Below are 25,050 nucleotides of genomic sequence, written 5' to 3'. Positions count from 1 at the left end.
TGATGCATATAGCAGAACAAATGTTTGGAATTACTATTAGACAGCATATTTGAGATGTTTTTGAAGTTTCCTGCTTTGTATACATCTTCCACAGGGCCAAAAACGAATTCTAGGTTGTACTTGAGAAGGTTCTAGATGCTTAAAAATTTCATGATTTCTTTCCCATGTAAACGAATAAATATATCCTTTGTTTATAATTTTATTTTTCCTGATTTATTAATGTTAAATAAAAATAATAATCTTATGTATCAACATTCATCCATAATAATTGGAAGTGGATTAATCCCAAATCTTTTTAGGGTTTTTGGTTTCTGGGATGAAAGCAGGGGTAGACAGTGCTGAGAAAGCGGAGATGTAGGGGAGAAACTGTTTCGTTCTCTCTCTTTAAAGAGACATGGATAAAACCTTCCCAGTAATTTAGATCATTTGAATTCTTCGTTGAAGGCTGAAACGTGTCCTCAGTGACTCCTCGTCACTTCTCTCTTTTCTCAAGTGTCAGCATTAAAAACAGATTCATAAAGATCAAGCGTTTAAATGCTCAGAGAGAAGAATCCTTGTGTGCCCCTCTCAGCCTGGCAGAAGCACTCAGATGAGAACTTGAATGCAATTAAGTGTGTGTGTGTGTTAACACCAAACAGTTTTCATTAAATAAATTAGTTTCCTTTTACTTTTTTTTCTGTTAAATCTTGCTTTGTGGTTTTATGAGGAGGAAATTTATATTTGATTAATAAAACTAGCTACGTAGATAGATGTAAGACCTATCAGCACAGGATCTGATATCATGAGCATCTCTGAGACAAAATTAGTTATTTAAAGGTAAAGGAAAAAAATTAAGAAAATAGTAACAGTAACAGTCATCACCATCGGCTCACAGCTTCAGTGACTTGTGGCTATTCCTATGGATTAACTTTTACTTAAGAGACTAAAAGTTACACTTTAGTATTTATAGTCATGCATTCAGCAGACATTTAGTAACAAGTTACTATGTGTCCAATCCCTGAACGTATTAATACTAGTTTCCTATTGCTACCATCACATTCCTTTTTCCATGTGCCCCTTCCTCCATCTTCAGAGCCAGCAGTAATAGGTCTCACACCCTGTCACTCTGACCTTTGCTCCTGACCCTCGTAACTCTCTTTCGTAAGTACCTTTCTGATTATATTGGACCACTTAGAAATGTAGGAGTATCCACTTGGGATGATCCCCCATCGCCAGATCCTTAATGTAATCACATCTGTGAAGTCCCTTTCACCATGTGAGGTCGCATCCTCACAGGCTCAGGATTAGGGCCTGGACGTCTTCAGCAGGGCAGCGTCATTTTGCCCACCCCACTGGGCTGCAGGGTCAAGTCAGGTCCTGCTCTCGAGAGGCAAATAGCCATGGCGATGGTTTATTCGTTCCTTCAACAAACACTCTCTGAGCTGTCTCTGTCCACCAAGTATTGTCATCAGTAAACAAATTAGGTGAACAATATTGTTAGGAGCTTATATTCTAATTGAGGAAGCTGGCTAATCCAGGTACCTGTAATAAATAAGGAAATGATAACAGTATGTTAGAAGTGAAAAGTGCAATAGAAAAAAGAATAAGCAGAGCTGGTTAGAGGGTCTGGAAGATGCAGACCTTAAACCAGGGGTCCTCAAACTGCGGCCTGCGGGCCACATGAGGCAGTGTGATTGTATTTGTTCCCATTTCGTTTTTTTAACTTCAAAATAAGATATGTGCAGTGTGCATAGGAATTTGTTCATAATTTGTTTTTTTTTTTAACTATAGTCTGGCCCTCCAACGGTCTGAGGAACAGTGAATTGGCCCCCTGTTTAAAAAGTTTGAGGATGCCTGCCTTAAACAGACATTTCTAATCAAGAGTGATGAATACTTTGGGGAAGATGGCCTGGGACCCGCCACTGGAGGGGGACTGGAGAGTGGCCCAGTGTGTGCCTGGGTCTTGGGTGGGAGTAAGTGCTGAGTAGGGAGAGCTCTGTGGACACCATGGTGTCTGAAGAGAGCCTTGGAGGATAGGCAGGAGCTGGGTAAGACAGGAGCTGGTGTTAGCACCTGCTGGGTTAATAGAGGTATGGGGCAGGGGGTTGTGGAAAAGGCTCCAATTAAGACAGTGACTTGCTGTGTTGTAACCATAGGCAGGAGATTCTGTATCCCAGAAGCACCTTAGCCTGGTTTCTCACTTCAGCCTGCCCTTAGTCCCAATAGCCTGTGGCTTTATGTCACTTCTGAGGGCCTGATGATGGGCTTTTTGCTGTGGGCTTCCCAACCTATAGTATGCCTCTGTGGAAATCAGGTTGTCATTTTTAACAAATCACAATTTTTAGGTTCTTCCAAACAGTGAATTTGCGTGGAGCATTCCTGACATTTAACAGAACAGTTGGGACCTCTCTGTGACTACCAGTGGCGTTCCTGGTAGCCCCTGATAGCCCACGCCAGCAGCTGCGCCCTGCCCCTTCTCTTCCTCAGGGTGCTGATCAAGAGCGCTAACAGCACCTCATGATGACACAGCATTTTCCCTTTAAGAAGGTCAGGATGAATTAACAGTTTGCTTTTATGATAACAGTTTTTTAAAACCAGGTTTGCATTGTTCTTCATTGCTGAGAGTTTACTCCTAAATAGCAGCTAGGGAAGCTGGGAGCATTGTGGGTGTTAGCCTGAGGGAGAGGGAGGGCTCTTCTGGGAGAAGATCCCTAGGCTGCAAGCAAAGTGGAGTGGATCATTTCTTCATTGCATTGCTTAAAGAAAACGAACAGCCTTTCAGGCTGTGTGCCCCGTGTGAGTTGGCCAGGACATTTGCCCATGTGCAAGGGCTCCCCTGATACCGTGGAGTTGATGGTGTGACTCCAGTGTGAAGGCTGACAGGCACTGAACCTGGGAGACTCAGTGTTTTAGCTTGAGATCAAACGCAGGAAAAAACCTATGTCCCAGTTCCAAGGCCAAAGGGAGGAGGAATTTTATTTTTAGGGGCAGGTCAGCTCTTTTGTTCTATCCAGGCCTTCACCTGATTGGATGAGGCCCTCCTACACCAGGGGTCACGATCTGCTTTACCAGGTTTGCCAATTTAGCTGTTACTCTCACCCCAAAACACTCTTCCCAGCTGTACCTGGAATAGGCTCTGACCAAATGTTTGGGCACCCCGTGGTCTACATACCAAGTTATCTTTCGTAAGTAGGAGTGCATTTTAGAGCATGAGGGTCTCTTGTCAGTGGAGGGTTATTATTTTATTTACACTAGGGATAAAATTCTTAGTTGTTGCAAAGAGGATTTTGATTTAGAATTCATGACGATTCAGCAGCTTCCACAAACCAGACATATGTTAGTAGATCCATATTTCCATCAAAATTGATATTTTGGTTCAAGGCTCAGGAATCAGCTCTGTCCTGCTGATTGCTTGAGAGAGTCACAGCCGGGGAGATGTTAGCACAGCCTGTCCACCCCCAAGGGTCCTACACTTTACCCTTCTGTGATAGCAGTCACTGCTATCTCTGCCTCCCTCGGGAGGAACGGTGTCAGCAGCAGCTCTTGGCAGTTCTCTGCATTGCAGATCCATGTCTCTGCCCACGTGGGGCCTCTCACCTGCAGCCCAGGCCTTGGCTGCCCCTGGCTCATGTGCCCCGAGCGGGGTTGGGGTAGTGGTGGTGTCCCTCCTACACCTGTTCTGGTGCTCGCCTTTCTCCCTGGGGTTGCCCCCCTCTCTTCTGTTTGTTGTTACTCTTGATGTGCTAGATGCTTCACCAGCTGTCTGCTGGTGTGCCTCCGTGGCAAGAACACCAGGAAGGAGCACTTGTGACTGCCTCAGACCTGCAGGCAGCAGCCCACCTCCCCCAGGCAGACCCTCAGCCTGCTGCAGAATTATGCTGACATAATCTCATTCAATAGCCCCTGTGTTCCTCTCACAGGCTTTAACTGACGATTAATAAAAAATAAAAAAAGTCATGAACCAAAGCTTTGCTGTAATCAACCCACCTTCCCCTACTGCTTCCACATAGCTTTTGTCATTTTCGGGTGGTCCCTGTACTGACTGGCAGTGGAGGCTGAGGAAATGTTTGTCTGAGGGGAAGGGAGGGCAGAGCCCCTCCCCGGGCAGCATGTGGCAGTGGCACTAAGTTCTCTCCTGGGGACACGTGTAGGTTGTGAGCCAGCACTGGAGTTGCTGTTTGTTTATTTTCAGTTCATTATTTTTGCAAGAAAATGTCATCTGCGTTTCTAAAGAGACCACATATACCACTTGCGTCTTTGTAAGTAAGTGCCTGTACAGTTGCTCTGTTTTAAGGCCCTGAGTAATAAGGTCCCTGGCCCCTTCCTCACTGTCCATCTGTACAAGGCCTCTGGTGGGAGAAGCCTGGTGGCCCCGTGGGCCATCTCAAAGGGAGGAGCCCAAACGGCCTGCCTCCTCTGGGGGCAGATGTTGCACATGTCTTTAGATCAGTGGCCAAATAGTGGGAAGGAGGATCTGGAACATGATTTATGAGGCTTCAAAATCTATTTTTTTATTATTTTTAAAAATAATCAGTGTATTAATTTGGTGGTCTCTATTAATTTATTGGCATGACATATTTTTCTAACCATTTTCAGATCACAATATAGGAGATACTAGGCATCCGAGTTGTCTCAAAGGAGTCTAAGTTGATCTCGCTCCTCTTATTCTGTCCAGAAAAGGGACTGAGTGGAGTTCTTCCTTTTTTCTTATCCCTCTAAGCTCAAGTACCTGATGAATTAATGGAATTTTCCCTTTCTTGTTCCCACAGAGGCACTTTTTTGACTTAGACTGTAAACAGATCTCTCCTGGACTTCAGGGCCTTCCACTTAGCGCAGATCAAGGGCGGTCACCGGCTCACTGTCCCCTGCTTTACTGGCCACCCGCCTTTCCCCTTCAGCCTCCTTCGCCTGTGTCTGTGCCGCCACGCGTGCGGGATGCATTGTAACAACAGGGTTTGATTCTCTGGCACCGTCATGAAACCCTGGCATCTTCATTTGTAATTTACTCTACTTTCCCTTTATGGTTTGTTTGGTTTTTTTTTTTTTGGTCATTGTTGGGATTCGTCTCAGGAATCCTTCCTAGAGGATTAAGACTATATGTGATTTTAACAGAGCTGATAGTAACAGTTTCTGTCTGCCTCCACTGCTTGTATTTTTCTGTCTTTGCTCATTGTGTGATGGGATGTCACACTCGTTCCATGCTTGCTGACTCTGCTGTAATTACAGTGGTGATGGATTCAGGTGCCTGTGGAAGACGCATGCACAGGAATCACACATGTCCTTAGGAGGCAGGCAGCTCCATCGTGCATGAGTTTCAGAGAACACACTCATACATCGTGCTTCCTAAGCCCTCAGAGCTCTGATGCTGGGTTCTCAGGCACGCAGTCAGGACTCCTGACAGACACTTATAATCCAGGTTTGACTTTTATCTTTTAATTCCCAGTCCTTTTGATCTTTGTGAAATACTGAACTCTCACTGATGACTTTCTTGGTTTTCCCCCTTCTCACAGCCCTCGGTATGATAACCAGCTTTGAGCTACACGTCTTGGTTGGTTGGCAAGGGTAGGCTTTTGCCTAATGAACTTTGCAGTGCAATTTATTTGATCCCGGGGCTCTGCCAGCTTTAATTATATCAAGCTCCTAATTATATATACAGGTAGCCTCTCTAAGAATTTCCATGCTTCACATTACTGATGGAACATTTATTCCGCAGTCACTGAACAGTGAGTGACCTTCAGCATGTAGCTCAGCGCTAAGAAGTTCATCCAAGACCTTGGCAGTGGGTTACTCCCCTTGTCACTTAATGCCACTCGTGTCCTTCGTAGGCCTGCCTTCATTCTCCCTTAGCCATTGAATCTTTTCTTTTTCTTTGTTTAAACTTCTTGTAGAGATTCCTCTCTCTGGCATGGCTTTGGATGGCTGATACTCCATATCACATCCCCCTTCCAAGTTCTTTTATTATTGCTGAGGCCTCTGACGCTATGGCAGTTACTGAAAATGCCATTTGTTTGTGAAATTTTAAAAGCAAAAATAAGTTCTATGTTATATCTGTGGTGTATGATAAATGGTCTAAAAAAAATAGAGAATAAAGGTCTTTCTCTGTTCCATTTTAGTGCCTTTTTTCTGTGTAACACATCCTCAGCTAACCCAAAGAGAAACTTGCTTCTCTCTTTTCCTAAGTATCCATTTTTCTATTGTTACGCCCCAAGAAGCTGCAGCTTGGTTAGAGCTATTTGCAGAATCCTCCTTTTAGGGTTTTTGTACTGCTGAGTTTATAACTCCTTGCCTGGTGCCTGTCTCCTGACCCATGTTCTCAGCCTGGCAGGTGGGTTGCAACCAGTTCCTCCCCCTCTACAGCTTCACCCTAGGAAGCTGTCCTTGCTGGCTGAGGTCACTCAGTCTCAGGTTTGGTGCCAATGCCAGGGCTATAGTAGCCCTGACAGGAGGGACTGGACCTGTCAACTCCCATCAGGAGGACCTGGGCCCTCCTTGGCTTTGTCCTCAGACAGAGCTGCTTCAGCCTGCCTTTGCTTCTCATTCCCCTGGAGCGAGGCCTTTTACAACCTGTCAAGTCCACATGAGCCCTGTTCTCTAGAACTCACAAACATGGTAAGTGTCATTCCCCTGCTGGCATTGATAGATGGCACGGTTGGCCCTAAGATGGAAAGATTGCTCAGTGGGGCCTAAACTTATCCTATGAGCCCTGAAAGCAGAGAATTTCTCCACCTGGTGGCAGATGTCAGAGCAATTAGAAGCAGCAGAAGGATCTGGGTGGTTTTGAGCCACTACCTTTTTGGAAATTTGTTACACAGAAAATGAATTCAGCCACTGAGTAAGCAGTCAGATGAGAAACCAAGCTCCCTTCTGCAAATCCCAGGCATGGCTGCAGCACTCTGGTCAGAGGCAGGCCTGGGGCATCTGTATGTCCTGCTTCTCCAAGAACAGGCATTCAGGCCCCAGGAGCAGCCCTGAGTTCCTGCCCTTTCCTTCCCTTCCTCTCATGCCCTCTTTTAAATATAAATAGAGACAAGTGGCTGCTTTGAAAAGAACCCCACCCCATCCCAGCATACATGTGCTGATTGTGGAAAGGAGAAGACCCTGGAGAAGCTGCGTCCACACAAAAGCAAACGCTCAGAGAAGGAGCACTACCTGTGGGCCCTGTTAGGGTAACTCTGGCCAATAGGGAAAACCTGCTAGATCCTGTAGCTTAGCTAGCTTCTGCTGTCACATGTGGTCCTTCCTGCCCTGACGGGCAATAGGAAGGGAATGTTGACAAGGGGCTGCTGCAGATGGTGGTGACACTGGTGGGGGTAGGAGTGTTTAAAGGCTTCATAAATATTCAGAACCATGAATGCAAGGCCGGATGTCAGGAAGCTGAGCTGGTGGGACTGGGGTGCCTTCAGTGTGACTTATGCTGGGCAGCCTTGTGATCGCCAGGCTGGCTGCAGGTACACTGCAGGGGAACCACAGGTCTCTGAGACAGAGTCCCTGCCCCAGAGGGACGGCACAAAAGCTTGTCTCCAGAGAAGCCCATTTCATGGCCACCGCCCCAGCTCATATTGCAGCCGGTAGAGCAGGAGGCGTGGGCACAGCTGGTTGTAGCAAATGGCTCAAGGGCACCAGACTGCCTGGGCTAGAGCCCTGGATCTGTCACTTAATAGTGACCACCTTATCTTTAAACTTCTGTTTCCCTACCTGTAAAATGGGAGGACCCAGAACCTGTCCCATGGGGCTGTTGTGTGGATTATATCTGATTATGCAGATGAAGCAGCTGGCACTCTGCCTGGCATGTGGCTGAGTCTTCAGTAAATCTTAGCTCCTGTGATTATAGAAACAGCATAGCTCCTTAACCCCCTACTGTGCGTGTAGAATTCAGCCCAGGCTATTTCCAATTCTCTTTATTTCCTTTTAGCAAGCAGGTACTGATGTGGTCACCTAGGCTCTGTGCCTGGCCTCAGGAGTCCTGGGGTGAACGAGACAGTTTCTTTCATAGCAGAGCCTGTGAGGTCCAGGGAGGTGAAGACATTGTTATATTATGCAGTCTAGCCTTATTTTATGCTAAGCTTTTGACCCCTTACTACCTGTGGTTGTTGAGTCATTCTGAGTAGTTCTCTTAGAGAAGGCCCTGGGGAGCCATTATGAACTAACTGTGGCCCCCCCATTTATCTGTTGAAATCTGACCCTGGGGCTGAACTCTTTGAGAGGTAATTGGGTCATGATAGGAATCCCTTGTAAGAAGCCAGAGGGTTGGATAGCTTTCTCTCAGCAGTCTGCCGCGGGAAAGAGGGCCCCAAAACCCAACAGTGCTGGCACCCTGACCTCATATTTCCACCCTCCAGAACTGTGATAGAAATTTCTGTTGTTTATAAACCACCCAGTCTGTGGTCCTTTGTGATATAGCTCAAGCTGAGACAGAGGCTGCTTTGGAATCTCTGATGCTGAGGGACCTTGCCTGAAGTGAGAGGAGGTTGCAGGAGTGGTTCTGAGTGAGAAGGGCACACAGGGTTAAGGTCAGGACAAAGAGTTAAGCAGACCGTCTTGCCCGAGGAAGAAGCCCAGATAGCAGAGAGAGGGGGACCTGTGGATTTGCCCAATGCGAGGCTGTGTCGCCCTGGGTGTCAGCACTGGCTCTAGCTCAGTGGTTGAGGTCAGCCTCAGCAGAGCAACTGTCAAAGCTTCATCAGTGCTCAGAATAAGAAGACGGTCACCGGTTTCTTTTTCTGTTCTCAGGTCTGCTGGCTACTAATGAACTTATCTCAGTAAGCTTAATGAATGATTGAAATGGTTTGTTGTGATTTAATCAAAAAATATTATACAAACATTCTATACCTGGGAGTTTGGTTTTTCTGCCTTGAGTGAGGGCTGTGGCTTTGTGGCTGTCCAGGGAGGAATCCAGTGTGGCTCCAGCCAGCTCCATTTTAGCCTTTCTGCTTATCAGTTGTTCAGCAAGCCTTCTCGGGTTTTCTGGAAGCTTATGGTTATTCGTCTCAAAGGACGAGGAGAACAACTGCCAGAAGACCAGATTGTTGAATTAAGGAAAGAAGAGTGCATCAGCTGAGGAAAGAAGCTAGACACTGCCTCCTTGGGCACAGGGAGGGTGTCCTCAGGGTTGCAGAGGAAAGGCTGGACTAGTCCCTCTCCTGAAGCTCTGCCGAGCACCTGTGAGGTTGAGAAAGGCCAGGTCCCTGAGGGTGGTCACTTGGGGGATTTTGTGGAATGGGATGGGGGGAGGGCTTTTCTCCTGGGGTGCAGCCGAGAGGATTTTGGTGAGAATAGGAGGCTTGCGTGACCCTGAGGGTGACCGTCCGTGTGGGATGATGTCTGTGAGGAGGAGGCTGTCCCCTGTGTGAGATGCCTGACAATGACACGGGGCACCTATGTGTGGCCCCAAAATAAAGTAGAAATTCCGTGTACATGTGCTTAAAGGTCAACAGGTAAAGTGTTATGTGCAGTGAACTTGTCTAAATATCAAAAGATACCGCAGGCCGTGAGAAGCTGCTGCCTGAGCCTTGCCTCGAGCAGTAACCATGCTCTGAACTGTTTCAGCAGTTTCAAAATGTCTCCTACAGTCCACATTAGGATAATTCGATTCTGTATTTATCAAGCTTCTACTTGTAAGCCAGGTAGTGTGTAGACATGGTGTGAGTGTGCTAAGCCCACGAGGGAGGAAGGCTCTAGGCCAGGGGTCCTCAAACTTTTTAAACAGGGGGCCAGTTCACTGTCCCTCAGACCGTTGGAGGGTCGGACTGTAGTTAAAAAAAAAAATAAAATAAAACTATGAACAAATTCCTATCCACACTGCACATATCTTATTTTGAAGTAAAAAAACAAAACAGGAACAAATACAATATTTAAAATGAAGAACAAGTAAAGTTAAATCAACAAACTTACCAGTATTTCAATGGGAACTATGGACCTGCTTTTGGCTAATGAGATGGTCAATGTCCGGTTCCACATTTGTCACTGCCAGTCGTAACAAGTGACGCGAGTGTGCACCAGTTAGTCCCGAGACTGAGAGGAGGAGTGAGAGACAGAGAGAAGGAGGGAGTCGGAGAGTGCACGCACATTCCACACACGTGCACTGCAGGCCGGGACCAGTCTGCTGCTAAGCAGGACAGGCAGCGGTGGCAAAAACACGGCAGGCCAGATAAATGTCCTCGGTGGGCCACATATGGTCCACAGGCCGTAGTTTGAGGACCTCTGCTCTAGGCCATGGGAGCCTGACCCCCTCAGGAGAGGGGACAGGGTGGCAGATGCCTGCTCGGGGAAGCGCTGGTATCCAGCAGCAGTCGGGAGCACTGCCTTCTGCCCTGCCCTGCCCCGCCCCTGCATCTCTCTCCCTTCCCACTCGCTCTCTGCCAGTTTGCAGAGAAGGGTTATTTGCTCTAATTAGATTACTATTCAGATTAAACCAAGCTGCTTCAGCTCCTGAGATGTGCTAGAAATACAGGGTGCTTTAGCCATGAGTGTCATCACTTTGGTTTGCCCGTATGGAAACCGTGTCCCCTTCTCATGGCACAGAGGCTGGGAGGAAGCCCGTGTCACTTCCCTCTTCCTGTTTCCAGGCCCTTATCTCACAGCAAAGTAAGCTAGCCCTTCCTGTCCCCTTCAGGCCAGGGGGCGTGGTTGACAGGCCAGGTTGCAGGTGGCACTGCTCTGTGCACAGAGTGCCCCTGTGCCACAACCACACTATGTATGGTGATGTGATCTGTGTCCTCAGAAAAGAAAAAGTACCTGTTTCTAATTACGACCAAGAGGAAAACAGGCTGGGGAAGGAATGGTGCCATCTCCCTCTGTAAAAGACGTCTTGCCCGCTACTGGATGGGTCTCAGTAGTGGGCAAGGCCTCTCCACTCCCTGTAGATTCCTTGCTCCTTCAAAGGCTTTGAATCTACATTGACACTTGGAATGGTGTCTTCCTGCCTGTGAATATCTTTTGATATTTCTGCAAATATCTTGTTGGATATACCCCCCTTTTGGTTCAGCGCCTAAAGCTTAGTGAGTAGGGCACCAGCCACATACACAGAAGCTGGCGGGTTCGAGCCTAGCCCAGGCCTAACAACAATGACAACTGCAACTAAAAAATAGCCAGGGATTGGGGCGGGCGCCTGTAGCTCCAGCTACTCGGAGGCTGAGGTAAGAGAATTGCTTAAGCCCAAGAGTTTGAGGTTGCTGTGAGCTGTGACACGATGGCATTCTATTGAGGGTGACATAGACTCCATCTCAAAAAAATAATTTAAAAAAATACCTTTTTTGTCCTTTATAGATGTTTCTATACAAACCACATACATTTATATCTTTTCTTTCCTCTATAATTCAGGACTGCATTCACCATTTCCCTTTGTTTCTGGCTTACATAAACGACACTCTTAACCTGGGGCTATGAAAGCAGATGTGCTTGTGTACTAACCTCACTTTCATCTCCCTGTGAAAGCACTAAAGGAAGCCCTCCCCTGGCTACACAGTGAGCAAAACCCCCCATCCCCAGCACTTAACCATACACAGGGGAATATTTCATCTAACAGAATCAGCTACAGTGTTCTTTTTCCCTTTTTTTTTTTTTTCGTTATTGTTGGGGATTCATTGAGGGTACAAAGAATCAAGTTACATTGATTGCATTTGGTAGTTAAAGACCCTCTTATAATTCTTTTTTCATTCTTCTTGTTGGGTATTTGGACTTTCGCCTGCAACCCTCTAATTCTTACCATAGCATGGAATCTGAGAATTTCTGAGTGGAAGAGGCCTTAGAAGTTACCGGTCACTTGGGAGAGAATCATGAATTGCACCCCTCTCTTTGATCTCAGGTTTGGACGCAGCTGAGAAATAAGGCGTGAGTGAACCAGACACAATGGGAATAGCAGGGCGGCAGGAGTTGGAGGGGAATTGGTGGCCAGCTTAGCCATCTAGTCACAGGCGAGCCGTACAATCGTAGGACATGTCCGCTCATGGGGTCCAGCCCTACAGACCTGCCACTCCTGTTGAATACCAAGTTTTTATAGCATGACTTTTACTATCCTGAAATGAAGTTCATAGATTTTTATACATAAATGGCTTAGAAAAAAATCACTCTAGTTCCTAACTGAAATAAGAAGTAAATGGAAAATTATTTGTGATAAAATAATAAGAATTTGGATCAGTAGCAGGCAGAATGATGGCCTCCAAGGTGTCCATATCCTCATCCCAGACCTGCAAATATGCACATATGTTAGGTTTTGCATGGCAAGGAGCAGAAAGCTTGCTATTCAACTGAATATGAGGTAGGGAGGGAATCTTGGATTCCACAGGTGGGCTAAATGTCATCACAAGTGTCCTGGATTCAGAACCAGAGAGCTGACATTATGAGAAAGACTCTGCCAGCCGTTGTTGGCTCTGAAGATGGAGGAGGCCACAGTTGAGGGGCACAGGTGGCCCGTGGACCTTGGAATGCTAAGGAAATGCATTCCCTCTGAGAGACTGCAGCCAGTATGCAGCCCTGCTGGCATGTTGATTTTTAGCTCAGTGAGACCCATTTCAGGCTTCTGAACTCCAGAACTGAAAGCTGATAAATTTGTGTTGCTATAAGATGCTGGGTTTGTGATAATTTATTATAGTAGCAATAGGAAAATAAAACACACACTTGGTGATGCAATCACATGTGTGCTCCTGAGTGTGGAATCCACTGCGGACACACAAGCCACGAGCCCAGGCTGACAAGACTGTGACATGAGTGACGCGGAGCAGCACTGATGACGCTGGAGGGCTTCCCTGAACCAGATAAAAGAGTCTTCCCTCAGAGTATCTGGTTGATTATATGTAAAACAGATTTAGGTTCTGGGCTCAGATCTTCATAAATACAGTGGCACTTGATTTCTAATCCTGTGACTAGCGGGAAATTTGGAAGTTGTATGAACAATTAATGGTTTTGTGGACTTTGCTGTACGTTGTCACCCACCCCTCCAACTTTCCAAAACATCGCTGCAGGGGTGCAGGCTTCTGCCAAAGAGCAGCACTCTGCCAGGATGAGGGAGGCAGGGTTCTTCTCCAGACCCCAGTCAGGGCAACCTGCAGTGGTCAGTGGGAAAGCAGGCAGGAGCTGCCTTCACACACTTCCTAGAAGATAGAAATTCATGCATTATGGACTTAGGAATGCAGGGAGGGTTAAACCATGGACCCCTCCGTTAGAGGATGTCACGTCCCAGCTGCCCCCGTGCAGGAATCCTACACAATGCTCTCTGGGCAGCCATTGGAGTGGCTCAAGGTGGGAGCTCAGGGTCTTTCAGCCTGTACAGCAGCCTGCTGGGCTCTGTGATCCTGTCTTTCAGTCCAGGCCCCCCAGAACCAGCAGACCCTCTCATTGTCCCCCTGTGGGACAACCCTTTGTGCATGTAAAGATGCAGGTACCTTTTTGGCCCTACATCTTCTCTGCCCTAAACCAGGTATTCTTACACCTGACCATTTTCTCTAAAAGTAGTCAGCCTTCTTGGAATGTCATCTGAGGAGCCTGTAGTCTCCTTCAAGGCTAGACTCAGGCGTTAACTCCAGGGGAGGCCTGGAGCCAAGGGGCACTTGAGGAAAGATGGAGATGGAGCCTCATCCCTCGTGTAACGAACTCCCAGCGGTCAAGTTCACCCTTTGCTCACGTGGGTCTTAGCAGCTCTGTGCGTGCTGCTCTCAGACCCAGCATCTCCCATTTGTGTTTGTGATGTCAGGTGATGGGCCAAGGTACAGACTTTTAGGATGTCACCTAAGAAGTCTGTGGTGAGATGCAGAGTGGCCTTGGTGGGCCTGGGGGCAGGTGCTGGGGAGCTCTGGTGGCATCTCATGTTGGAGTCCACTGCTTCTGCAAAGCTTTGGACATGGCGTGTATGCAAGAGAAGAATCAGACGAGGTCTCTGCCTCTGGCTGTGCTCTTCACTGAGAAGGCAGGGGGATGGGGAGCAGGTTGGGAGGTGGAAAGGGTCTAGTTCTATTTTGGCTCCGTGAACATGGAGATGACTATTTGATACCTAGGTGGATATGCCTAGTAGAGAATGTAATGGGCATGTTTGAATGTCAGGCGAGAGATCTGGGCTAGCCATTGTTTTCAGAGTTGTCAGTCTGAGGCGATATTTAAAGTCGTGAGACTGGCTGAGGTCATCGAGGGAGAGGACGTCAATAGAAGAGGCTCTGGGGCTGCACACTGGGCACAGTGTTCTAGGAGAGGAGGAAGTTGTGGCAGGATGGTCAGTGAAGAGCTGGGGGCCTAGGAGACAGTGGAAAGAGAGCTGAGCAGTGGGAGGGAGCGAGAATGTGGCTACCGAGGGCAGGGAGCAGGGGAAGGCCAGATGCCACTGCTCATGTGTGCCCATACTCATGTGCATGCATGTGTCCACATACACACATGGACATGCATATGCACACATGCCTGTGTACGTGCACATGTACATGTATACACCTGGACACGTGTGTCCCATATACCTGCACACACTTACCAGTATACATGCATGTGTCCTCCACATACACACGGACATGCATATGCACACATGCCTGTGTACGTGCACAGTACATGTATACACCTGGACACATGTGTCCCATATACCTGCACACACTTACCAGTATATATGCATGTGTCCTCCACATACACACGGACATGCATATGCACTCCTGTGTGCCCATGTACCTGTGCATGGACATATGTATTCTTAAACATGCATAGATGTACGCATGTACACATGGGCACACATGCCTGCACACACCACCTGCATGTATGTGCACGCTTATAGACGTGTGTGGATCAATTCACAAGCCCGCATGTGTGCATGTGTACATATATACACAGACACGTGTACACGTGCAGTCCCATTTAGCTGCACATACACTTGCCCGTGCCTGTACAGGTGCACATGGACATACAAATTTGGACACACCTACGCCCACACACTGAACGTCTGCATGCCTGCTCCACACATACCTTCTCACGTACGTGTTTGCTGCCTACATCTAGCCACCTCCTCGTGAAAGTTGGACTCTTGTCATAGATTTTTTGTGTCTCCCAGGCCTGGTCTCAGTGCATCCTTCTCATCATGGGTGTTCTTTGTTGATGATATTGACCAGGCCTGTGTTCTGCTGGTGGCCTTCTGAGACCTGTCCGCTTCCCCTGCGGCACAGAAGGCCAGGTCTGGGGCTGATGCCCAGCAGGGCCTGAGAACTAATCCTGGGAATAGTCCTAGTGCCTATAGGACAAAGTGGCTTCTCTGTTCCTTTCCTGGGCCACAGCACCAGTTGTCTTCTAAGTACATGAATGACATCTGAGACAGAGGACTGTTCCCCAAGATGTGACTTAATAAATAGAAACCTGGTCCAACTTGTTTAAAACTGGGTTTGAAAAGCGAGGGGTGCTTGAAGCAAAACAACCTCCTATTGGCGGTGGTGATGGTGGCAGGGGCCTGACAGTGCAGTTTCTTTCTCCTAAAAAATAAAGGATGGTCCCTGTCCTAAAGAGACCCTCCAATTAGAATTCCCAGAGTTCTCATCTTCACAGTGCCTGGCAAGGATCGCAGGCTTGCAGGAGGGCCCTGGGAGTGCAAGCAGCCCCTGGTGGGCACCTTGGTGGCAGCTTCATTCCACAGGGTCATAAACCGACACACGTTATACGATTATAAGGGATGCTATCCCGCTATATATCATTCCTGTTTCTTTTGATTTTAGGGCCAGTAAACATTTGATTTTTATTCCTTTGTTTGTTGTTTATTTATATGCTGAAAGCCAAGTTCAAATAATTTGCTAGATCTGACTTGGCCTGACCAAAGCCTGGAAATTTCGACGTCCCGGCCAGGACTGAGCTCACTAACAGCATGGCCCGAGCATCTCCAGCACAGGCACATGGGGGGCCCAGGCACCAGAAAGCTCTCCTCATGATATTTGAAAGCTGCAATGCAATTGTGTATTGTTTATTATATTTCACCAGCGGTTTTCAAAATGTTACTTTAAATGCCCCATAGTACAAACATTTCCCCTTTTCTCATTGCTGCTGCATCCCTCTGTGGGATTCAACCATGAGATTCACTCTGTGTTCTCTTAATTGGTCTTTGTCATATTTGGAGTTCCTTGAATGTGTCTCAGGGCTGTTTTCGTGTCCCAGGGAGGGGTTGTCATCAGTGCAGTCTCTGAAACCGAAGGACCTGTGTTGTAGGATGGGGTTCTGGGGTGCAGGGCTGGCTGTGAGCTAAAGGTCACTTGCTGTCTCCACGGGCCCCACTTTCCCCATGTGCTTCCTGTTTGACAAGACACCCCCGCCTGCTGTCGGGGGTTCTTGAGGATGATTGTCAGCGCACCACAGTCTGGTGGCTATGCTTTTGGAAGTGGGATTGTCCTCCCTGTCTCAGTCAGCCTCTGAAGCACCATAGGAGAAGAGGCCTGCTTTCTTAAAGAGGAAAGAGAAATATGAAAAAAGCTTGTCCAGGGTCAAAGGCAGGAGTCTGGCCAGAGAATCGGGGTGAGTGTCCCCCAACACTGCAGCCTCCTGCTTGACCAAGCCCTGTGCTGTGGACAGTGTTCTGGCTGCTGTGTTTATCAGAGGTGGCACAGTCCACTCTGGACTCCCCAGGGCCTGGAAGGTAGGCAGATTGCCCCAGAGCAGCTTTTCATCCTCCCCTGAACTCCACTGTCCTCTAAAGCTGGGACACTAAGACCTCTAGGGTGTTGTGAAAACTAAACACCATTAACACACTTAACATAGACTGCTTACCACGGCATCCAACACACAGCAAACAGTGTTGTTATTATTATATCACGGAGTGGAATCTCTAACCCTTAGAACTGTTCTTGACGAGTCTTTGTCATTCTGGTATGATTACTACTTTTTTATTCATTCAGTAATCCAGGGAAAACTCACTTAGCGCTCACCCGTGCTGGGCTGGCCACCACGCTGGACTCTGACTGTGCTCTCCATTGTTCTCCCAGTAACCAAATTGCTTTGTGTCTTGCTGTGAAGTCCCCTTGTGCAGGGTGGGGAGTTTTGTAGAACAAAAGCCAGAAAAATCTTCCTGCAGTGAGGCCCTGGGCCATTTATTTCCTCAGAGTCTTGGCCCCTCTCCCATAAAATAAGGGGATTGGACCTTTGGGACTTTTGGAGCCAAGAGGGGCTCCTCCCTGGACAGCATGCAATCTCCCCATGTTCACATCCTCTGGGTTACTCTTGTCAAGCAGAGTTTGATAGAAAGGCAGGAGGCAGCTGGACCTGCAGTGTGGCAGCTCCAGGTGGTTCTTGTTAGCATCATTTCCAGGTTCTACCTGTGGGCAGTTCAGAAATGTTGCTGATACCTACCATGGACCTGCCAGGAGTGTGGCACTGGGCCAGGCCTGAAGGAGCCAGGCTGTCCGTGTCTCAGGGAGCTCGGGGCAGACAGGGATTGTGGAACAATCCGCAGGGCACCTGGGTCCCTGAAGGACCCACCTTCGGGAGTGTTTCCCGAGTCTAGGGCAGTGGTTCTCAACCTTCCTAATGCTGTGATCCTTTAATACAGTTCCTCATGTTGTGGTGACCCCCAACCATAAAATTATTTTCATTGCTACTTCATAACTATAATTTTGCTTTTGTTTTGAATCGTAATGTAAATATCTGATATGCAGGATGTATTTAGGTGACTCCTATGAAGGGTCGTTGGAACCCCAAAGGGGTCATGACCCACAGGTTGAGAACTACTGGTCTATGGTTTTCTTGAATGCTGGGAAAAAAAAAGCTTAACCACCTGGGGATGGTTTTTACAGAGAAAATGGGGAGGGGAGCTGGAGGGTAAGGGGCAGTCTGGACAGGCAGAGGTAGCAGGAAAAAATCAAGACGATGAGGCAGAGCTGCGGCTGGTGCCTGGCACACAGCAATGTCCATGGATGTTTGCTGGATGGGTGGACAGGGAAGGGTTAAAGCCAAGGGAGCTGACGCAGGGGGCTGGTGGCAGGTGGCATTTGCTCCAGAGTGGGACCCTGCAAAGTGCCGGGTCCTGACAGGGAGCTAGTCTAGATTCCAGAAGAACACTTGAGCAAAACTACCGAACTCAGTGCCTGATTTAGTGAATAATGTAGAGTCCCATGGGTTAAGATTTTCTATTAAGCTATCTGTGCTGCTAATAATTTAGCTAAAAGATGTGTTAGATACAGCATTGGGGGAAAATGGAATACCCATCTCAGGGGATAATGACACTGTGAAAGCCGTATTATTTCTACTGCAGAGAACAATTTTAAGCCTGTGCTAATAGATTAAGCTACTAGAGTGATCATTTTGAACAAAGAGAGTGGTTGAGAATTATATAGCCAGCCTCAGACTGATTGGGACAGGTGAAGAGCAGTAATTTAATCCTATCAATCCGGACAAGGAATGCCTTTAATCATTGCCATGCTACGCCAGCTGAGGAAGGGCTTTATACTTGGGGTCACCTGAGCTACGTCCACCTTTTGCTACTATCCAATTGTTTGATATTTGATAAGTCACTAGGCAGGGGTCCTCAAACTGCGGTCCGCGGGCCACATGAGGTGGTGTGATTGTATTTGTTCCCGTTTTGTTTTTTTACTTCAAAATAAGATACATGCAGTGTGCGTAGGAATTTGTTCATAGTTTTTTTTTTTTAAATGATAGTCCGGCCCTCCAGCAGTCTGAGGGACAGTGAACTGGCCCCCTGTTTAAAAAGTTTGAGGACCCCTGCACTAGAGTATTAGGAGCTTCAGTCTCCCCATTTGTAAAATGGGAACAGAAATGCCCAAGCCACAGTGTTGTGTGTAAATAAATAATTGTGATGAGGCATAGGAGAATGTTCAATAAACTGCAAAGGGCTGGGTGGACATGGGGTTCCCTGGGAGCAGGGGAGACTGTGATCACATGACCGTTGACATGCACAGAGTGAGTAAACTCTTGGAAGAACACCCTTGAGCCCCTGTGTAGGGGGCTCATCCATGCCTTCTGCGTAGGATCCACATGTCAGCTGTAGGTAAAGTGGAGCATATCTGTGGGTGTGAACGGGGAGCATGTGACTGCGGCCCGCGGCAGGTGTCAGGACCCGGGGAGGTGGTCCGGTCCAGTCCCCTCAGTAAGGTGACTGAGCAGCAGCCCTACACCCGGACGCACTTAGGGGACCCTGCCCCTAACCGCCTGCCGGGCTTGTAAGAAACGTGCCCTGCCCGTTGCCTCCATCACTTCCTCTGGTGGATTCAGCCCAGAGGATCATGTTTGGAAACTTTACTGTACTCTGATAATTTGCAGGATGAATTTAGTGGTGATTCTGTTGGACAAAACCTGGAGGCTGAAAATAGAAAAAACAAAACAAAACAAATGGAGAAAGGGTTACCTTTTCGTAGACTAAATACTTAGGAAAGGTGATGTGGGCAGACAGACTTGAGAGAGGCGGTGGCGGCAGCACAGCCTCAGCAGGTCTTCTCGTGTGGGCAAGTTTTGATCCACAAAGTGCCGCAGATGGGATAGCATGGGGCTCTGCTTTGAATACCTTTCAGAGTCTTCCTTTGTAAAGTGAAAGCTCCGTCTCCCAGCTGGTGACCGAGACTCTTCAGGATCCGACTGCAGACTTCATTGCAGGCTTCACCTGCTGCTTCTGCCCCAGCTCTCCCACCCTCCGTGACTTACCGCACACCCTGCCTGTGGTTGTTTCACAAATACCCCTCCCAAGTGCAGAGGGATGTGTGGTCTGGAGCAGAGGCAGGAGCCTCTGGAAGAGCCCCAGGGCAGAGACCTAGCAATCCACCAGGCCTGGGGTGGGCAGAAGGAGAAGAGCAGTGAATGACCCTAGAATCTGGGAGAGGGCTTGGAACAGAGCCGTGTGTGTGTGTGTGTGTGTGTGTGTGTGTGTGTGTGTGTGTAGCAGCCAGGAGGGCATCTCAGAAACAAAGCTGAGTCGGAGTCATAGTGTGGATGGTGGAGTGTTCTGGAAAGGTGAAAACGGAACTCAGCCCGGGGGTCAGGTGACGGGAAGGTGGAGGGCGGCCTTGGCAGGCTGCAGGGCACGCCCCTGCTCTTTACTCAGTGTCTTCCCTCTGCCTATGATGCCTTTTCCCACCATGGACCCTCTGTGGCCGGTGTCACCCTCTGTGCAGTGGCTGTCAGGCCCTGATGCTGCAGTTATCTAGCATGTCATTTACCTGCAGGTCAGGCCTGTCAGGCTTCTCTGATTTTCACCACATTTGTGGGCGGTGGCTGTGTCCTTATCATCTAGGGACCCCCCCCCAACTCCTCCTGGACATAGCCCTGAGAATGTGACGTGTGTCCATGGTGCTGCTGTAGGACAGGCTGCAACCTCTGCCCTTCAAAGGCCAGGCCAGGGCACAGCCCTCGCCTTTGACAGTAATTTCCACCCCTGTTGTTACTCGGCATTGTATGTTAGTTGTTAAAAGGACGGAGTTTTAGCCACTGGATATTTCTATCAATGAATGCCTCCTCGTCAGCTTTGATGACAGTCACTGTGCACAAGCAATGGTGTCACATCCAGGAGGATGTCTCACAGCTCCTGGCAGCAGGTCTCTCTGTACTGATCACACCATCTGTTTACCTGGAGTGTAGTGGGCTTGTTAGCTCACACAAGGCCCTGCCGACCTGGCCTCAGATTATCCCCTGTCCCCTCACCCTTCCCTTTGTACAGAAGTCACTGACAGTCAAGAGGAGAAAAGATTTGTTTCCACCACCCCCCCACACCGTTTCTCCCACCCTTGTCAGGGGCTCTCATTGGAAGGGAAATAAATCAATATTTACTTTTGAAGTTCTGGTTCATGATACATTCTCCCAGTTAAATTAAATTGAAACAAGCAGTGAAAGGAAGAAAATAGTCTCAGTTCACTCTAAAAAACAAACCAGGCAAAACATATTGATAGTTTCCACTTGGAACCGCACTCCAGCTCCTGGTGAATCCTCCCAGTCCAAGTTAAAAGTTCCTTCCATTCGATAACATGGGGACCTCCAAGCCCACCCTGGAGGAGCCCATTCCACTTTTCTCTCTCAATTATTCTAGTTGCTTCCTGCTCACAGCGACTGGAATAATCACAGGGTCAGAATGAGACCATCTCACAGAGAGGGTGGCCTCACAGCACGTCATAGATATGTGGGGCGGGGAGTAGAATGCCACCCGGTGCCAGCTGCAGGCGGGGAGAAGAGTCACAAGTGTGGTGCCCTGGGCTTCATGGAGGCTGTCTGGGTGCACCTGCCGCTCTCCGCATCTCCTAGGAGTCAGCGCTCCTGCCCACAATCCCTCCCCATGCCACCTCCTGAGCCCCAACAAGCCTGGCTCCCCCCTGCCTTGCACTGGCCTCCTCTGCTGGAGCCTTGAAGTTCTGTGCCACCCATAAGACTGAGCTCCTGGGGGGACTGTGGTTTCCTACCATGCCACTATCTTAGTACCTGACATAGCATCTGTCACTCAGTGGATTATTAGTCAATGAATGGATATTGAGCGCTTACTGTGTGCCAGGCAATAAGCTTGGCCCCGGGAAAACCGTTGTGACAAGACAGACACGGTCCCTGCCCTAATGGAGCTTGCAGTCTGGTGGTAGCTGATAAAATGGCAGAAGTTCTGTTGAATACATGAATAAGCCCACCCCACAGTACCGTCCAGGTGGCAGGTGTAGATGGAAGTGTTGGTCAGTGAATGAATGAAGGGATGGAAAGGGCAGTGATGCTGTCACGCACCCGTCTGCACATGGAATCCCCGTTCATTCTACCGGTCATCCTCTGTAATAGATGTTTCAGTTTCTGTCTAAGAGATGACAAAACCGAGGGTTGTGGTGAAAAGTGTCTGGGCAGGCCTCATAGCTACTAAGTGGTGGAACTGGTGTCAGTGGCGGGTTAGGGCAAGTTAAGCCTATGCCCTTTCCACCTTGCCATCGGGACGCACCCGGAGGTGAGTGGGTCTCTGACATCCCTCAGCAGATCTGAGGACGCGCACCCTCCAGCTGAACAGTTTTAGGCCCTTTGCTTTCTCCTGGGATTTGTTTCTAACCCTCAACTCATTTTTATATCTCTGAGGGTTTTAAATCTTCCCATGTCTTTTATTTCTCAAGATCAGAGACAGTTGTTAGGAAAAACAGCCCCAAGCTTAGGGAGTCAGGGCTGTGGAGCAGTAACACCAGCTGTAATCTGGTCTTGTCTGGAATCTGCCAGATTGGAGCTACAGAGAAAGGCCTGGCTGTCTAAGCCATCAGGTCCTGTCTGCTGATGGTGCTCTGAGAACTCTCCTTCTCAGCCCTGGGGCAGTGAGTGTCTACCAGCAGCCCCCCTCCAGGAGTGAAGGGCTTGCTGTTGGTGGACAGGGTATTCTTGGGGAAGCAAGGCCAGAGAGCCTGTGTCCCCTCCTAGTGAGATACAGACCTTCCCACTAAGCTGAGCTCCCAGAGTGCGTGTAGAGGCGGAGAGCCCAGGATTTCCTGGTCCTGCTGTGACTGCCAGGTGGACCAGCTATGTGTTTCTGGGAGCCCCTATACCCCACTTCAGTGCTGTTGCAGTAAATAACCCCTCTGGTGCCTTCAACCTTCAATCTTTAGGTAACCCCTACACCTTCTGAAGCCCCAGGTAGCAGCCTGTGTCAGGAAATGACCATGGACTCTGCATTTGAACTTAGGTTCCACTATTTGCCATTGGGGAACCTGACCAGATTGCTTTATGTCACCAAGCCTTGCTCTGTTCATCTGTAAAATGGGCCCAAGAGCAAGCGCCAGGCACTGTTGAGAGATCTGTGCATGGTGTGGACAAGCCTAGGAGTGTGCTGGGTACTCCAGAGCTGTGGTCACCCGTTATTGTGCTAGACCTGGAAGTAGGCCCCTTGTGACGTCTTTCTGGCCCTCCTGCAGGTCACTGAGGAGGAGCCCAGCTCCAACCACACGGTCATGATCCAGGAGACCCTCCAGCAAGCCTCCGTGGAGCTGGCCGAGCAGCACCACCTTGTGGTGTCCTCTGACGACGTGGAGGGCATCGAGACGGTGACTGTGTACACGCAGGGAGGGGAGGCCTCGGAGTTCATCGTGTACGTGCAGGAGGCCATGCCGCCCGTGGAGGGGCAGGCGGTGGAGCAGCCGGCCCCAGAGCTCTAGAGGACATGCATTGCCAGAGAACCTGCACCCAGGATGGGGCCACCCAGCCCGCCTGGCCCACAGAATGGCACTCACCTCTCCTTCTTTGCCTGGCAGCCCAATGGGACCCTCCTCACCCTACTTTGGGTGGGCGGGGCAGTCGGCCTCACCAGCAGCACCCTGTCCCTGGTACAGGGACACACCCCCAGCCTGTGCCGTCTGCTTCCGGAAGGACTTCTGCACCAGCACCCCACACTTGCCCCGCACCGCGTCCCCCGAAACTCCCAGTGCCCATAGCATCTTCCCAAGTCACCCCAGCCCCCCAGGTGCTGAATCTCCATCTGGGACCGCTGTGCGGTCTGGTGAGAGGAGACAGCCATCACTTAGAAAGTGACCTTACTGCTAGGGGCAGGGGCAGAGGTGTCTTTGTTTTATCTATAAAGCACCTGGGATCAGGGCAGGTCACCACGACTCTCCCCATTACAGGGACTCATTTTGCTGTCATGGAATTACTTTTGCTCTGAAGAAAAATGCACTTTTCACTTGTCACCTCCCATCCTAAGGGGACGAGTGGGTGGAATTAAAGCATTTCCTGCCCGAGTACTTGGGTTCCTTTGTGAGGTGGATGGCTTACCTTTCCCCTTCCCACGTGGTAACCTTGGACTTGGGACCCTCCCAGAAGTACCCCACCCAGACCTGGGCCCTTAAAAGTAGACCATGATGCTTTTCCCCCACTAAAGCACTGGGGTTTGCTTTGGGAGCTTTTTGAAGGTAATGACCTTACCTTACTTTGTTGTACCCAGCACTGGATTTGCTGCCTGCTGAGAAGTGGCACTGCCCTCCCCACTCTGTGTCTGGGAGGAACAGAGAACTCACAGGAGCCTTTATGACACGGAACTGTCTGACCAGGGTTTCCAGTCAGGGTGCTCACCATCAGTTTCATACATTTTGAGCCCCGGCTCTGTGCATGGCATGTGGGGGCATCAAGCTGAGCACCACTCCCCCTTGCCTGGCCCTGGGGTCTCTTACCCACCGCCCGACTCATCGGGGGTAAAGTTTGTTTCCCCCAAGCGCCATGTCTCCCACAGAGCTCTCATGTAGGTGCATAAACACATGGATGGTGGCTGCCCTGTTGCAGAGGCAGAGGCTGTCTCTTGCAGCTCTGATGCAAATAAGTGAGTTCTTGCTCTAGGCAAGGAAGGGAGGACCCTCCCCCCTGGGATATTAAGGACACTTCACAGGGCATCCAGCTGTGGTCAGGGCCTTGACGACTAGATGGACTTTGCACTTGCAAGGATTGGGAGTGGGGGGAGGGGAGGGTGGGAGTGAGCCTGAGCATCTCCACTTGGCTGGGGATCTCTAAAGGAAGGTTAGAAAGAGCCACCAGAACCCAGGTCTTAGCCAAGCAGGCATGTGGGACATAAGAACCTTGGGGAGGCAGTGACATTCGAGGCACACAGTGAGGAAATCCAGGCAGTTCTGAGGAAGGGCCATCATGTCCATGCATTATTAGCATGGTCTCTGTTGAAAGGGGTGAGTGATCCAGCCGCAGACAGGGGACCTGGGCTCAAACACAGCTCTGTCCCTTCTCATCCCAATGACCTTGGCAGGAGCTACCAGGCCTCTCTGAGATCCAATTTACTCATCTGTGAAATAGGTCTAAGGATAACTGCTGATTCCTAAGGTTTCTAAGAGGATTAACTGAATAAAACCCTTGAAGCCATTAACAGAGTCTGGCCTACAGTCCGTAAATATCAATTATAATTTATGCTCCTAGGCATGGGGGATATGAACATGAATGTCCTTTAGGTCCCTCACTGGAAAGGTCCTGAGGTCACAGAGAGGGGGGCAGGAACAGCTACAGGGTAGACTCACTACTTGGAGGGAGGCCGCAGGGAGGAGCCTGCCCTGCCCACATGTGCAGGCGCTATGAATTTTTATCCTCCCCTCCTCTGGAAAAGTCAAAACAGGAAGCTGAAGAATTGGTGTTCCCCGCTGACCGTGCCCTTGAGAGTGGGTATTTGGGAGGCCGGGCCAAGGGGGCTTGTTTTCCTCTGCT

The 25,050-nt window shown here is 49.1% G+C and overlaps 1 protein-coding gene across 2 annotated transcripts in view; it reads left to right on the top strand.

Moving 5' to 3' along the window:
- ZFAT (zinc finger and AT-hook domain containing) overlaps nucleotides 1-24,224 on the top strand; it is a 207,245-nt gene extending 183,021 nt beyond the window's left edge. For both annotated transcript variants that reach the window (XM_053559219.1, XM_053559218.1), the window contains one exon: nucleotides 22,773-24,224. In XM_053559219.1, coding sequence (XP_053415194.1) covers nucleotides 22,773-23,012 — 240 coding nt within the window. In that variant the 3' untranslated portion in view covers nucleotides 23,013-24,224. The remainder of the gene's footprint in view (nucleotides 1-22,772) is intronic.
- Nucleotides 24,225-25,050: the final 826 nt, after the last annotated feature.

Source organism: Nycticebus coucang, chromosome 13 (genome assembly GCF_027406575.1).
Source record: "Nycticebus coucang isolate mNycCou1 chromosome 13, mNycCou1.pri, whole genome shotgun sequence".
Classification (NCBI taxonomy): Eukaryota; Metazoa; Chordata; class Mammalia; order Primates; family Lorisidae; genus Nycticebus; species Nycticebus coucang.
The sequence above is the reverse complement of the archived record's forward strand: the minus strand, read 5'-3'. Positions and strand labels throughout refer to the sequence as shown.